Source organism: Rhinoderma darwinii, chromosome 9 (genome assembly GCF_050947455.1).
Source record: "Rhinoderma darwinii isolate aRhiDar2 chromosome 9, aRhiDar2.hap1, whole genome shotgun sequence".
NCBI classification, from domain to species: domain Eukaryota; kingdom Metazoa; phylum Chordata; class Amphibia; order Anura; family Rhinodermatidae; genus Rhinoderma; species Rhinoderma darwinii.
In genome coordinates, this window is record NC_134695.1 from 103,674,584 (window position 1) to 103,689,901 (window position 15,318).

The window sequence follows — 15,318 nt, forward strand, 5'->3', positions numbered from 1 at the left end:
ACCTGTCTGTCTCCCTACCCCGTCATTACACTACCATTGCATTAACATACGTAATTATTGTAATGTGAAGAAAATTACTAAATCACACAAAAAAATCACTTTGGGAATAAAATGGTGAAAGTAAGTAATGTGGAGTGTGGTCGTCTGTCCCTTATGCGCACTAGAAAGCTGCCTTGTGGCAATACCACTACTGACTAATACAGAAATACAAAGTCACAGTACAAATATTATTGTTGTTACTTGATATGGCCAAATGCTAGGTTCTGTGCACATAAGGATAAAGGTCCATTTACACATCTAGATTTCCTGGCTGGTAACGATCGGTGTCGATCGGCCCCCTGTTTGCTCCATTGATATGGAGCAATGAAACAATGTTACTACAATTGTTCGTCCCCACACAGTTTGCATCTTGTTGGCAGCACATCCCATGTTGACGTGGTAAGATATGCTGCTAACAAACGTAAAAGAACTGATCAGCTGACAAACGAGAGTTTTCTCGTCTGTTGGCTGATCACTGGGCATATTAAATGGGCCAATGATCAGGAATGAGCGTTCGAAAGGTGCGCTTGTTCGCCCGATCACCGGCTCCTGTGAAAGGGCCTTAAAGGCGACCATACAAATTTGATTCGATTTTAACATGTCCCATCCTTTGTTCTCTTGGGAGAAAAGCGCCGCTTGTCCGGCATCGTCTGATCACATAATATGTGTATGGTGTTCTCATCAGTGGTGGAAGCGCTGGATCTATGTGTATGTGGGCCCCTGGTCTAAAGTGTCATAGTGGCCCCCTGTCTACACTAGCCTTGGCTTGAGAAGTATAAAATATGCGTACTCTGATAACTACGGGCGTACCAAGCCAAGAAGGACCTGGCATCTGGCGATTTTTTTTATTTTATGGTGCTTATACTACATGTCATATGTTACTATGTAATAGTCTGCCTTAGGCTAGATTTACACGAACGTTTCCGTTTTGCGTCCGCAAAAAACGCAGCGTTTTTCTTGCATTACAGTTCCATGTGCCATCAGTGTGTGTTCCGTGTGACATCAGTTTCTGATGTCAGTGTTGGTGCCCGTTTTTTTATTTTTATCTCTGCATTTCTTTAGCCACTTGTGCGTGAATTACAGACAGGACACGGAAGACGTCCGTGTGCTGTCCGTCATTTTCATGCAGCCATTGACTTCAATGGCTGCGTGATGCGCAAAAATGGACCAGAATAGGACATGCAGTGAGTTTCATAGGTCCGTGTGGTGTCTGAATAGCCCCATTGAATTTCATAGGTCCGTGTGGTGTCCGTGAAAAAAACGGACAGCACACGGACGTGAAATACGCTCTTCTGAATGAGGTCTTAGGCTGTATTCACACATCACGGTCAAATTGCGTTTTTGGTCACCATTTTTGCAAACTTAGAAACTGACTGTAAATTGTGAACACAACCAAAGGTTGATAGAAAACGTTTTTGTAACCGGAGCATTAGGTTAACACACTGTATTCTCTGTCCAGCAATGACTGGGAATTCACAGGAAAAGACTCGCCTACGCCCAATAAGGAGATGAATGAAAATCTGCCGTGTTTATGAACTGTAAGCATTAAAAAAAAAAAAAAGCTTGAAAAATACCTCACCAGATTTATATTCGAGTCTATTCACACAGTCTGGTCAAAACGTGGTTTTGTTGCGACTTCCCAAAAACTGATTTGACCTCACCATGTGAATAGACCCTAAGGCTATGTCCATACGATTCCGATATGCTGCGGGAAAACTCTGCAGCAAATCCCACCCAGATTTCTCTGGGAATTTCGGTGGAAAGTCCGCTCCAAATTCTGTTTGATTTAAAGCCGATTTTCAACCGAATTTGCCGAAGTGGAAGCAGAATATTAAATTATTATATTCATCTTCCCTGCGATTCACAGCTTTTCCGCAGAAAAAATCACAACAGCTGGCATTTGTTGCAGATTTTACCTTTATCATTGAACTCAATGGGGAAAATTTGCAATAAATATGCAACCATTCTGTAGCATAAATTGACATGCTGCGGATTAAAATATTTGTACTGCAATACGCTGCAGATTTTCTGCCCGTAAATCCGGACAGAAAATCTGCAGCAATACTGCTATGTGTGAACATAGTATTATAGTTCAAAATACTATATGGCTGTATAGCAGAGCTTTTTCAAAATGTGTGATGGGCCTCACTGGTAAGATGTCCCCCAGTTATTGGTAAGGCGCACTCCGTGGGGCAGATTGGACAAAAGTGATTATATGTTGCACAGGCCTCTCTCTGACTGCACCAATCTCTGGTTTAGCAATAGAACAAACTAATTTTGCGCATTTCCACAGGATAGGTGATAAATATCTGATCGGTGGGGGTCTGATCTCTGGAATCCCCGCCGATGACGAGAGCGGGCTTAGCCTGGCATTCCTGGGTGCCCCATTTAAATGGAGCGGTACTGCGCATGCTCGGCCACCGCTCCATTTAATTCTTTGGGGCTGCAGAAGATAGCGCTCGGCAACTCTGTAGAAATTAATGGAGTGGTGGTCGAGCATGTGCTGTACCGCTCCGTTCATATGGGGCTCCCAGGAACGGCAGGTTAACCTGTTCTCGTGATCGGTGAGGGTCCCAGCGGTCAGACCCCCACCGATCAGATATTTATCACCTACCCTGTGGATAGGTGATAAATATTGATTATGGGGAAACCCCTTTAAGGCTACTCTATATTGCAAGCTGCATAAATGTAAATGTTTAGTCATACCACAAAGATAATACATTTTTATATATTATATATATACACGCTACCGTTCAAAAGTTTGGGGTCACCCAGACAATTTTGTGTTTTCCATGAAAACTCACACTTATATTTATCAAATGAGTTGCAAAATGACTAGAAAATATAGTCAAGACATTGACAAGGTTAGAAATAATGATTTTTATTTGAAATAATAATTTTCTCCTTCAAACTTTGCTTTCGGCAAAGAATGCTCCATTTGCAGCAATTACAGCATTGCAGACCTTTGGCATTCTAGCTGTTAATTTGCTGATGTAATCGGGAGAAATTTCACCCCATTCTTCCAGAAGCCCCTCCCACAAGTTGGATTGGCTTGATGGGCACTTCTTGCGTACCATACGGTCAAGCTGCTCCCACAACAGCTCTATGGGGTTGAGATCTGGTGACTGCGCTGGCCACTCCATTACAGATAGAATACCAGTTGCCTGCTTCTTCCCTAAATAGTTCTTGCATAATTTGGAGGTGTGCTTTGGGTCATTGTCCTGTTGTAGGATGAAATTGGCTCCAATCAAGCGCTGTCCACAGGGTATGGCAAGGCGTTGCAAAATGGAGTGATAGCCTTCCTTATTCAAAATCCCTTTTACCTTGTACAAATCTCCCACTTTACCAGCACCAAAGCAACCCCAGACCATCACATTACCTCCACCATGCTTGACAGATGGCGTCAGGCACTCTTCCAGCATCTTTTCAGTTGTTCTGCGTCTCACAAATGTTCTTCTGTGTGATCCAAACACCTCAAACTTCGATTCGTCTGTCCATAACACTTTTTTCCAACCTTCCTCTGTCCAATGTCTGTGTGCTTTTGCCCATACTAATCTTTTCCTTTTATTAGCCAGTCTCAGATATGGCTTTTTCTTTGCCACTCTGCCCTGAAGGCCAGCATCCCGGAGTCGCCTCTTCACTGTAGACGTTGACGCTGGCGTTTTGTGGGTACTATTTAATTAAGCTGCCAGTTGAGGACCTGTGAGGCGTCTATTTCTCAAACTAGAGACTCTAATGTACTTGTCTTGTTGCTCAGTTGTGCAGCGGGGCTTCCTACTTCTCTTTCTACTCTGGTTAGAGCCTGTTTGTGCTGTCCTTTGAAGGGAGTAGTACACACCGTTGTAGGAAATCTTCAGTTTCTTGGCAATTTCTCGCATGGAATAGCCTTCATTTCTAAGAACAAGAATAGACTGTCGAGTTTCACATGAAAGCTCTCTTTTTCTAGCCATTTGGAGAGTTTAATTGAACCCACAAATGTAATGTTCCAGATTCTCAACTAGCTCAAAGGAAGGTCAGTTTTATATCTCCTCTAAACAGCAAAACTGTTTACAGCGGTGCTAACATAATTGCACAAGGGTTTTCAAGTGTTTTCTAATCATCCATTAGCCTTCTAACACAGTTAGCAAACACAATGTACCATTAGAACACTGGAGTGATGGTTGCTGGAAATGGGCCTCTATACACCTATGTAGATATTGCATTAAAAACCAGACGTTTGCAGCTAGAATAGTCATTTAGCACATTAACAATGTATAGAGTGTATTTCTGATTAATTTAATGTTATCTGCATTGAAAAAAACTGTGCTTTTCTTTCAAAAATAAGGAAATTTCTAAGTGACCCTAAACTTTTGAACGGTAGTGTGTATATATAGATATATATACACACACACACACACACACACACACACACACACACACACACACACACACACTATCTTGTAATTGTGTTTCTCTTATCATGATTATGAGAATGAAGGGGCTGCGGTAGTCCACCAGTTACAGTGCCACCGTCAATGTGTTGTCTGGTATTGTAGCCCAGCTCCGTCCACTGGGTACACCGCCATCTGCAAAATAATGTGTCTGGTATTGTAGTTTAGCTCCAATGAATGTAATGACTCAACATTTTATGTAGATTATACCTGTATATAAACCGTATAATGGTGTCCCAAGGTGCACATCACTTTTAACTTTGAAACATTGCTTGTTTTTCAGGGTTTAAAGATGACATCCTGTCCAAGTGATTGGATTGGGAGTGTTTACCTCTTTATCCAGTCAGATTCTACCTCTCTACCTGATCAGTATGACGTGTACAAATCCATAGTATACAATCGACTCCGGGACGTCATTTCAGGTAAGACTTCTTTACGTATCTACAGTTAGAACTGAAAATATAAACGAAGAATGCAAATACATTTTAAAAACCCGCAATATAATTCTGAGCCTATCATCATTATCATATTTTCCTCTGGGTTTAATGAGCTATATACCTATATTTTTCGGATTTGATTCCAGATATCATATAATGACCATAAAATGGGTTGTATGCATACCTCCCAACATTTGAAACCCTATTAGCGGGATATTTTAAGTACTACTCTGGATCCACATAGGAACGCCCGTTTTGGAGTACATTAGCATAACCCTATTCCACCTTTGAGGCCCATTTCATGGGACAATCCTGCAAAGAACGGGGAAGTTGGCAGGCATGTGTTTGGTTAAAATACATTAACACCTTCGTGCAAATGGGCGTACCCTTATTTCCTAAGACCGGAATATAACGTAGTCGTATGCCCAGTGGATGGCACGGGTACAGGAGCTCTGCCCACGCCATCCGCAGCGGGTGCCGGCTGTAATATACAGCCGGCACCCCACTGCACTGACTGGGATCAGAGATAACGCAGATCCCAGCCTTTTAACCCCTTAGATGCCGAAGTCAATGTTCGAGGGAGCCGCTTGCTTGACAAATCTATGGATAACTACTTAAACAAGCGATCGCCCCTTTCGTCACCTTGTAACCTGATGATCTTTTAGGCAACATTTTGTAGCCACTTTTTCATTTTATTTTTCATATGATTTTCAGAATTCTCCGGCGGATCCCCAAACTGTATTGAGATCCTCAAAATTCGTAAAAGCGACGAACATCTGATTCTTTACCTTAAATTCTGTGGGAAATTGGCTTGTGAGAGATTTCTTCAGGGTTATAGAGAGAAGAGAGTTCATTACCACATACAAAATGAGCTCAGCCAATGCTTCAAAATGGAGTCTCTAGAAGTCTGTCTGGAGCTCAAAGTGGACACACAAAACCTTGACACCCAGCTGGAGGAAGAGGAGAAATGTATGCAGTATATTTCCTCTTTGAAGGTAAATACTCGTGTAAAGATGTAGTACTGGTGATGTAGACAACTAAAACTAATAGCCCAAGTCAGGGGCGGACATAGGCAGCAGAGGGCCCCTGTGCAAGAACAGTTTATGGGCTCGTTACTCTCAAAACATAGGTCAACCCCCTCTTCATAGAGTACCCCCTTAAGTCTCTCCAACAATCTAACCTAACCTGCTTGGCCCCTGTGCAGTTGCAGAGTTCGCACATATGGTATGTCCGCTCCCGTCCACCGTGTCCCAAAAGACCAACACCTTACATGAGTCATATGAAATTGGCCTTACATGTGACAACCAAACGTCTTGGAGATATTTAAACTCCTCATGGCTTCCATGCTCTATTATCGAAGGCTCCTGCTTATAAAGGGAGCCATTCCAATATCTATCTATCTATCTATCTATCTATCTATCTATCTATCTATCTATCTATCTATCTATCTATCTATCTATTATAAATCTATATCTATCTCAACCACCACTTATGACCACAGTTACAGGCAATCAGGTTAACTATCTAGCAAACCAGTGGCATACATAGAAAAGAGCAAACCTCAAAATAAACCCCCCTATTATAGTGCTCTGGTTTTACCCCTCCACACTCTTTCCATAACTTTTAGGCCTATTCCTCACAACCTTGTCTGCTAACAATGCAGTTCCTCTAGAGAGGGAAGTTCTGTACAGGTTTTCACTACACAATAGCAAAAAGAATGGGGCTTACCAGGTCTCGTCCCCCCTTTCTTTAAGGAACCCATAGCTGCCTCTGTACCCCCTTGGAAGAGGAACACTGTATGTGGGCCATTTGTTTCCCAACAGCTTATTTGTCAAAAGGAAGGGGATCATATCATGGAGGTCGCGGGCCCTGTAGTAAATAATAGACCAGTTTAATGAAAAATCTGCTATGAAATCTATTTGGAAATGGAAGGAGCACTGTTAGCCTTTAGAAATGAGACATTTCACATAATTTCATGCTTAAACTGTCTATTTTTTATTTCAGCCCAGTTATCAAAAGGATGATGAACTTGCAGACCTGGACAGACTTTTTAGGAATGTCTCATTGGGGACATCGCCAGCTCCAGAGAACAGCAGCGTGCCCGCTTCTTCCCCTCCACAGGACTCTACCCAGGGATCTCTTCCGCACACTCTCCGCTCAGTCTCATCTGAGGGAAGCACTTTCCAATTTCATGGTCAAGATTTTGGTAAGTTCTAATATATATTTATATTATATCTATATATACATACACACACACATAATCTCCGCTATCTGAGCTGAGTGGCCCCACATGCAGAGCTAGGACCCTAGAAGTAGCAACAGGCTCCTGAGAACAACAAGAAAACACCGTAGTCTTATTAAAGGGTAACTAAACTTTCAGAAAACTTCTGACATGTCATAGTGACATGTCAGAAGTTTTGATCGGTGGGGGTCCGAGCACTGAGACTGCCACCGATCGCTAAAACTAAGCGGCAGACGCACACTGGTGAGCGCTGAGCCGCGAGGTTTCTAATCGTCTTTTTTCGGAAAGGTGAGCAGTTGGTGTACAGGCCCATAGACTTTCTATTGAGTCCATAAACCAACTGCTTGGCTTTCCGAGAAAAGCCGATCAGAAACCAAGCTGCTCAGCGATCACCCGAGCGCTTCCACCGCTGTTTTAGCAATCGGTAAGTGGCTCAGTGTTTGGACCCCCACCGATCAAAACTTCTGACATGTCACTATGACATGTCAGAAGTTTTCTGAAAGTTAAGTTACACTTTGAGTAGATTAGGAAAATTTGCCTTATCCGTTTCTTGTTACTTATCAAATGGTCTCATTCAGTTGACAGGCCTCTGGCCAGTGATCATCACCAGATGTTTGCCAGGTTGGTAGGAACATCTTGGAAAAAGGTGGGCAGGACATTGAAGGAGAACTGCCGTGCTTTAGAAGACCCAGCCATAGAAACCGTGGAATATGAATATAGAGGAGACGGCCTATATGAACAAGCCTATCAGATGCTTCAACGTTTCATTGATTGCGAAGGGAAGAAAGGCACGTTACAGAGACTCGTGAATGCCCTCGTAATAAATGGACTGACTGGAATCGCTGAGAAACTGCTACTTGTACATGAAAATGGAGTCAATTAGGAGTCTTGGAGCAGATCAGGGGAGGACTTTTTGTGTCATTAATATTCTCTATACTTTATTCTTGCAAATTATTTAGAATTTGTGACGTGGAGTCAGGTTCTGGGCTTCATCCATTGTTTAATGACGAGCCATACCTCATCTAGCAGTGTTCAAAGGGCTTAGGCTGCTGTGAAGGACATTGTCAATACAGTAAGTAAAGGAATAACCGGGTCATTTACCTAAACCATCTCAGCGAAATCACGAGAAAAGCGCTCGTAATAATCCAGGACCTCCTTTCGATACTCACTCTCCTATTACTGTGGCTATAGACATAACATTGTTAATATTTTTATCAAAAAAACATTGGATTGTGTTTTGTTTAATCGCACAACCGTTTCAAATTAACGTAGCCTCCCTTAAAGGGGTCATCCGACTTTAGCAAATTAATGTAAATTTTTGTATAATTAAAAGTTATACATTTTTCCAATATATTTTCTATATCAATTCCTCACGGTTTTAAAGATGGACACACAGGTGCTGGGATCTAAACAAGACAAATCTCCGATACACATAATGTAACTGTAACGAACCGTGCACCTGTGTGTCCATCACATGACCATGGACAGAATTTTATTCACTGGATGTAACTAATGAATGTTCCTACTTGATAACAACAAGCAGAGATCTTAAACACCAAGAGGAATTAATCTAGAAAATATAGAGAAAATTTGTAATTATACAAAAAAAATTACCACACAACCCGTTTAAATTAAAGTATTACGGGATGTTGTTTTTTTTTTTTTCCGAAACAGTGCCACTATAGCCTTTGGTTTGTGTTTAGTATTGCAGCTCAGCTCCATTCACTTAAATGGAGCGGACCTTAAAAACCAGACAAAGTCTATGCACAACAGGGCACTGGTTCTAGAAAAGAAGCTGATCCTTTTTTCTAATTTCACAACTCCCCTTTGATATTAAAAATTTGAAATTATCATTTATATTGTACAAAAATAATTAGTCTCATCAGGGGCTGAGCTAATAATTCACGTGAATGAGAATGATCTGTAATACCAGACACGGCCCATGGTTAGGAGTGGTGCTGTTTCTAAAGCAGACTCTATTTTAAATCTCTGGCATGTATTTTTTTATCTCGTTAAAAATAACTAATCATTCTTGAAGGTAGGTCCACCATCGTTTCCTCTGGTGGGTCCAAGATCTCACACACTGCAGATTTGCTGCAGATTTTGCATGTATTTTTTAATCCAAAACCAGGAACGGAACCTAAACAAAATAAATCTATAAAGGAGGGTCTTAAAGTGTCTCCTCTCCTTGATCCAATTATGATTTTACGCCTACAAACATCTGCCCATTGCTTTCAATGGGTTTTCTGTTCCCACGAGGTGTTATTTTACGCGTTGCTGTCAAAATACGGCGCGTAAAAAGACGCCCGTGAAAAAGAAGTGCATGTCACTTCTTGGGACGTTTTTGGAGCCGTTTTTCATTGACTCCATTGAAAAACAGCTCCAATAACGTCCGTAAAATACGCCGCAAAAAAGGCGAGTTGCTACAAAAACATCTGAAAATCAGGAGCTGTTTTCGCCTGAAAACAGCTCCGTATTTTCAGATGTATTTTGCTACTGCGTGTGAACATACCCTAACACTCCAAAATAGGCCAGAAAATATGCTGTGTAAACATGTTAGGGTCCATTCACACGTAACTGCAGCAGAAAACTGCATGGGTTTACGCGTTCCTTGATGCAGTTGCGGTTTTTACTGCAACCGCTTTAGAAAATGCAGTAAGTCGCAATAAAATGCATGCAGCTTTTGAATGCAGTTTTTCGCACGGCAACACGTGAATCGAGCATTATTATCAGAGCCGTAACTAGAAGCTCCTCGGCCCCAATGCAAAATCTGTAACCGGACCCCCAATTATTATGAGCCATTTATTTAATGGTGTCTTCTTATGGGGCAGAGGGTCCTTTAGGTCCCCTCAGGCACCAGGGCCCAGGTGCGACTGCTACCGCTGCACCCCCTATAGCTATGCCCCTGGTTATTATCGAAAGTAAAGTTTCTCATGATGGATGCAGTCCAGTATACAGCCAAAAAGCTATGCTATTTACTTCCTAAGTTGGCGACAGCCCCATTGCCTACTGGGCCCCTATGCAGCTCTTAATATATGGTATGTCTCCCTTTGCTTTGGCACTACCGAAAAGTGGTACTTATTTACATTTACAATCTTAAGGGAGTACATGTCAAAGTAGCGTCAGACTGGGGTTCCCTTGGACCCACCAGAGGATATGATTTTGAGGGCCCACCCTCCATCTATAGATCCATACAGATCATTCTTTAGGCAGCAAAAAGATGCGGTCAGCAGACCAACAAGCTTTTGCTCGTTTATTGGCTGTTTACTGCCATGTTTACACGGGCCGATGATGGGGTACGAGCGCTTGTTCGCCCAATCATTGGCCTGTGTAAAAGGGTATTTTTGGAAAACCTCTATTAGGGCTCATTCAGACGAGCGTGATTCTCGTCCGTGTGCTGTGCATTGAAACAACGCACAACACACGGACCCATTGATTTCAATGGGGCCATTCACACGTGTTGATTTTCACGCAGCATATGTTCATTGCGTGAAACTCACTGCATGTCCTATATCGGTGAGTTTTATTTAACGCACCTTGTCGCCCATTGAAGTCAATGGGTGCGTGAAAACCACGGACTGCACTAGGACGCACATTCGTGCGCTGTCCCTGTTTCACGCATCAATTACAGGTATTCCCTCTTTGTTGTCTTGTCTCATGCAACACCCGCTCAGGACCCAGGGCTAGGCATAACACAGTCTATCCGCTTTCACGGACGTGTTCCTTTTACATTTTCTATTAAGAGCTGTAAAATTAACGACATGTTGGTGCTAACCATTTTACAAAAGTAATACCAACACATACAGAAAAGTATTTCTAAACGGCTATGAAGCCGATGTACAGAGCGTCACTGGCATTACAATACAATCATGTGAGTGGTATCTGTATATTGAAGCTGATGTTGGTCTTGTATTGCATATAGAAATCAAATCTATTTTCTTACATTCTAGATTATATCTTGACTCTGCTCTGTAAATATAAAGCACTTTATTTTATGAATGCACACATTATGGAGGTACTCATTGGGTAGATACAATCTATGCAGTAGGCATCACTTATTTCTAGTGAATTAGACTGTCTTCACACTAGTGTTAATGGTCCTGTTTTTCCTTTATTTGGAGTCTGCAGCACTATTCTTGCAGTCAAAAATACCAGCTCCCCGATGAACCTCATTAAACTCAATGGTGTCCTTCAGGATTTGCTGGTAATTGTTCAAAAACAGATGCGGCATAGCAAATTAGAAATGGAAGCCATGCCACTAGAGTGAACAGAGCCTTAGCTACATTCATATTAATATAAGTACAGCCCACAAGATGTCTCCCCTGTGTAGATGACCTTAAGCCTAAAAATTACCGAGAAATTTAACAATAATGTCCCAAATATAAAATAAAAGGGGTGACCCAATAGTATGGATAACTACTTATGTTCTATTTGTTTAGGGTGAATGCAAGAAACTTCCAAATTATTTGTTCTAAAAATGGATATTTGTTTTTATGTTAAATCTTGCCTCTAGGGGGCACTGTATGATTTGAAGACCAGATGATTTGCAGACAAGTAAGCAGAACATTATAATACTTCTTGAAGCCTCATGTAGTAGAATAGGAATTCTGTTCTCAGAATGGAGCTAAAACTGGCCATAGATTTTTCAATTTGCTGGTTCTGTCTGTGAGGCGACGTTTTTGTTAAAGGCAGATACTTTTGTCATAGTGCCCTCTCAGAAAGCTGGGAAAAAGCCATTTTCGACCTATAGGGTCGTTATGAAAGACGTTCCTTACTTGTAGTATGTGGAGAGTAGGGTTTATGTATTGATTTATGAGTCTTAATGTTGTAGTATGGCATCATGTACCTAATTTTCCATAAATGCTGCCAAGGAAAATGTGGATTCATACCTAAAATTAGCTAAAAAGTCACATCAACTGCTGCCGCCTAAGGCTACACATCTCATAGAGGCCATGCAGCTGCCAGTCCCAGACCCAACTTTTTTTTTCAAATGGGTGGTGAGAAACTAGGCAAGGCAGGAAAGAAAAGTCCAGAAGGTCACGCTGCTCTTGGACAAGTGGTGGTTTAGTACAAAACCATAAGGGGCGCCATTTTGATTTTCGCTATGGGGGACTTTGTATACCCACTGGTGCCCTCAGTAAAATATTGTGTGTGGTGTATTAAAGTGGAGTATTCCTGGTTTAATGACACTCCATCATATAATTCTTCCAACCCTACCGTGTCATATCACTCAGAACCTTCAGTATCACAGTGATCCAAGAGGATTACAGAAATTAAGAACATTGCTTTACTTCTCTATCATTCTCTTCTACCATCACCTCCGCATGACTGAATTAGTCACCTAGACGAGTTCAACCAAGTCCGAAAAGATCTCTAATGGTGGGCTGCAGGGGTGTAACAAGAAACCATGGGGTCTCGCAGCAACATGTATGCTTATTTTTGTCTCTACCCTCTTTTCCTTTGACTCCTGATGTCTCCTAATGGTCTACAATTTTCTACTGATCCCTTTTACTCTCCACTTCCATCCTCCGCAGTGATCAATAACTGCACACCACCTCTGGATGGATGTGGACCTTTGGGCAACTAGGCCCCATAGCAGCTGCTACGCCCCCTCTCTTGGTAGTTACAACCATGGCGGGATATAAAGTTTAGGACCTATCTAGCTCATTATATCCTTGTAGCTGTACACTGACACAGTATAGAGTCTATAGCAGGCTGTCTGGGCATTCTGGAAAGTCACAGGATGGAAGCCACTGGTCTAGCCTGCAACCCATATGCTACCATATATATAATTGATCCATTGCTCGATGACCAAATCCTAGGTCGTCTATTGGGGATTTTCATTCTATGTTTGGGTTAAGTAGGAATTGGGCCAATATTTTATGAGAAGATTACTCATTATGCAATTCGCTAATATTTTAGTGAAACTACTTAAAAGAAGAGGTATTAAGCTTTTATCATGCTCGAAATTTTTTTTTGGACAACTGTTAATAAGGTTTCAATTTGGCAAAGAAATGTAAAACTTGGCATCAACAATCTTCCGAGCTAGTGATGTCAGCTATGTTCCCAATGCTTCTTTATGTAGTTGATTCATTCTTTTTTATGAAGTGTAATAGTGCAGTTCTGTGATAAGAAAACATTACATTTATTCAGGCATTTCTAAAATGGTTCTACAGTGAATTATTCTAAAGCATAAAGCTGTAATAAAAAGGATTTTGTTCTCACTTTTCATTGGCGTCTTGATCCTGATATTGTGCTCTGCACTGTGGTCGTGGGTACAGCTAGAGTAAAGCCTTATGTAAATGGTAGAGCCCATAGTATGAATCCGAAGGCACTCCGTGAGCCACTGTATGGTGCCGCTATAATACATCACCTGGTTATTTTACCTCTGTATGTCTCCATATGAAATATGAGGAATATGGAGTTACGGCATGGGCCCATAGATTTCTGTAATATGGTTCTGTACACCTCTGAACATGTACAGAACTGTAATACGGTTGTGTGCGTGAAGTGTAAAGGTCTTCTTACACCACCCGATATGGGCCGTGAAAAACGATTGCCGATCAACGAGACCGCTCGTTTGCTTCTTTCCCAGGGAGCTACGTCTAGGGACGAGCACTCGTTACTACGATCGCTCGTCCCCATACATTTCTATCATGTCGGCAGCGCGTCTCCCTGTTTACACAGGAATATATGCTGCCGACAACGATCATATTTTAGGCTGCCGAAACAATACGATCAGCCAATGAACAAGCGTTTGCTCGTGCTTTGGCTGATCCTTGCCCTGTTTACACAGGGCAATGATCGGGAATGAGCGTTCTGTGAACACTTGTTTGCCTGATAATTGCCCCATGTAAAAGGGACCTTATAGTCTCAACTTTCGACTCGCCCAACCCCTTGTTGTGCTGTGAGATAAGCTGCTGGCAAACACTTCTGGCAGCAGATTGTCTCCCAGCACAACAAAGGGTCGGGCAAATTGACAATCTCAATAGTCCTTATTAAAATAACCATGTACGCTCGGCTGAGCCAACCAAGCATGTTTATGGGGAAGTCAGAGAAGACGTCGGACAGACATGCATACGGCTAACCGCTATCCTATGTGTATGGCCAGCTTAATCTGATGTTACCCACTTCTATTTTACATCGTTCGTTATAAGGCCCCCATTTTACATTTGCAGTCTGGGCGATTTTCTAAAATCCTGTACAATTTCCCATTGACTTCAATAAAGTTAAAATGTGCTTTGGGCCTTTAACCTGTAAAAGACACATATAAGGTTATTGCATGTGGTACCGAAATGTGGGTGTCAGTAGAAGCAGTTCTTGGGACGTTTACTAAAACTGCTACATTATGGAGAATGAATCCACGCCGACTGATATTCCACACTGCATATACATAAGAGAGATTTCCAAAGCAAAATGCGGCAGAATATTATCACAATTTGTGTAAAAAAAAAAAGAGGTGTTGCAAAATGTGCCAAATGTTTGTCTTTTTGCCACAAAATATTTGTGTATATATGCGCCGGCCATTGTGGTGTAATGAATAGAAAAGTGTCTAACATGTCTAGTTGGCACAACTTTTGTGAATTTATAAATTCATGAATAAAAATCCCTCCATGTCAGGCACTGGAGGCACATGGAGGTACAGTATAAGCCAATAGAAATCTGCGGGCAATGGATTAATTTATGCCATACGGATCGATAATACAGCCGTGTCCCTGATGCCTTAAAAAGTACAATAATTCAAAGTCCTCTCAAAGACGACCTGTCACTAAGTCCTACAACGTGAGTTAATCTCGCCTAATAGCCGCTGTGTCTGTGAGTCCAGCAGTATTTGTCCTGTACTTGTGCACCCCCCCATTGCTGATCTATGGACCCTTTTTTTTAGCAACCAATATGGAAAAGATAGGTCATCATCAGAGGCTCAGTGGCAGTTCCGCCCATTAAGAAGCGCTGGCGGCCAAAACCACTCGGCAGCAAGCGAGTCATTTCCATATTGGTTGCTAAATAAAGAGGGGTCCATAGCTCAGCAACGGGGGGTTGGGGACGACGACACACAAATATAGGACAAATACCGCTGGACTCAGACACAGCGGATATTAGGTGAGACTACTAACTCACTTTGTAGGACCTAGTGACAGGTTCTCTTTAAAGCCTCCAAATTCAGGTGTGA

At 41.9% G+C, this 15,318-nt stretch overlaps 1 protein-coding gene across 2 annotated transcripts in view; it reads left to right on the plus strand.

Annotated features, from left to right (window-relative positions):
- TRADD (TNFRSF1A associated via death domain) overlaps positions 1-13,355 on the plus strand; it is a 29,306-nt gene extending 15,951 nt beyond the window's left edge. The window contains exons 2-6 of one of the 2 annotated variants that reach the window (XM_075838701.1): positions 1,499-1,577; positions 4,753-4,891; positions 5,621-5,901; positions 6,911-7,112; positions 7,727-13,355. In XM_075838701.1, the coding sequence (XP_075694816.1) occupies positions 4,762-4,891; positions 5,621-5,901; positions 6,911-7,112; positions 7,727-8,031 (918 nt within the window). In that variant the 5' untranslated portion in view covers positions 1,499-1,577; positions 4,753-4,761 and the 3' untranslated portion in view covers positions 8,032-13,355. The remainder of the gene's footprint in view (positions 1-1,498; positions 1,578-4,752; positions 4,892-5,620; positions 5,902-6,910; positions 7,113-7,726) is intronic. The other variant, XM_075838702.1, reaches the window with a different exon arrangement.
- The last annotated feature ends 1,963 nt before the right edge of the window (positions 13,356-15,318 follow it).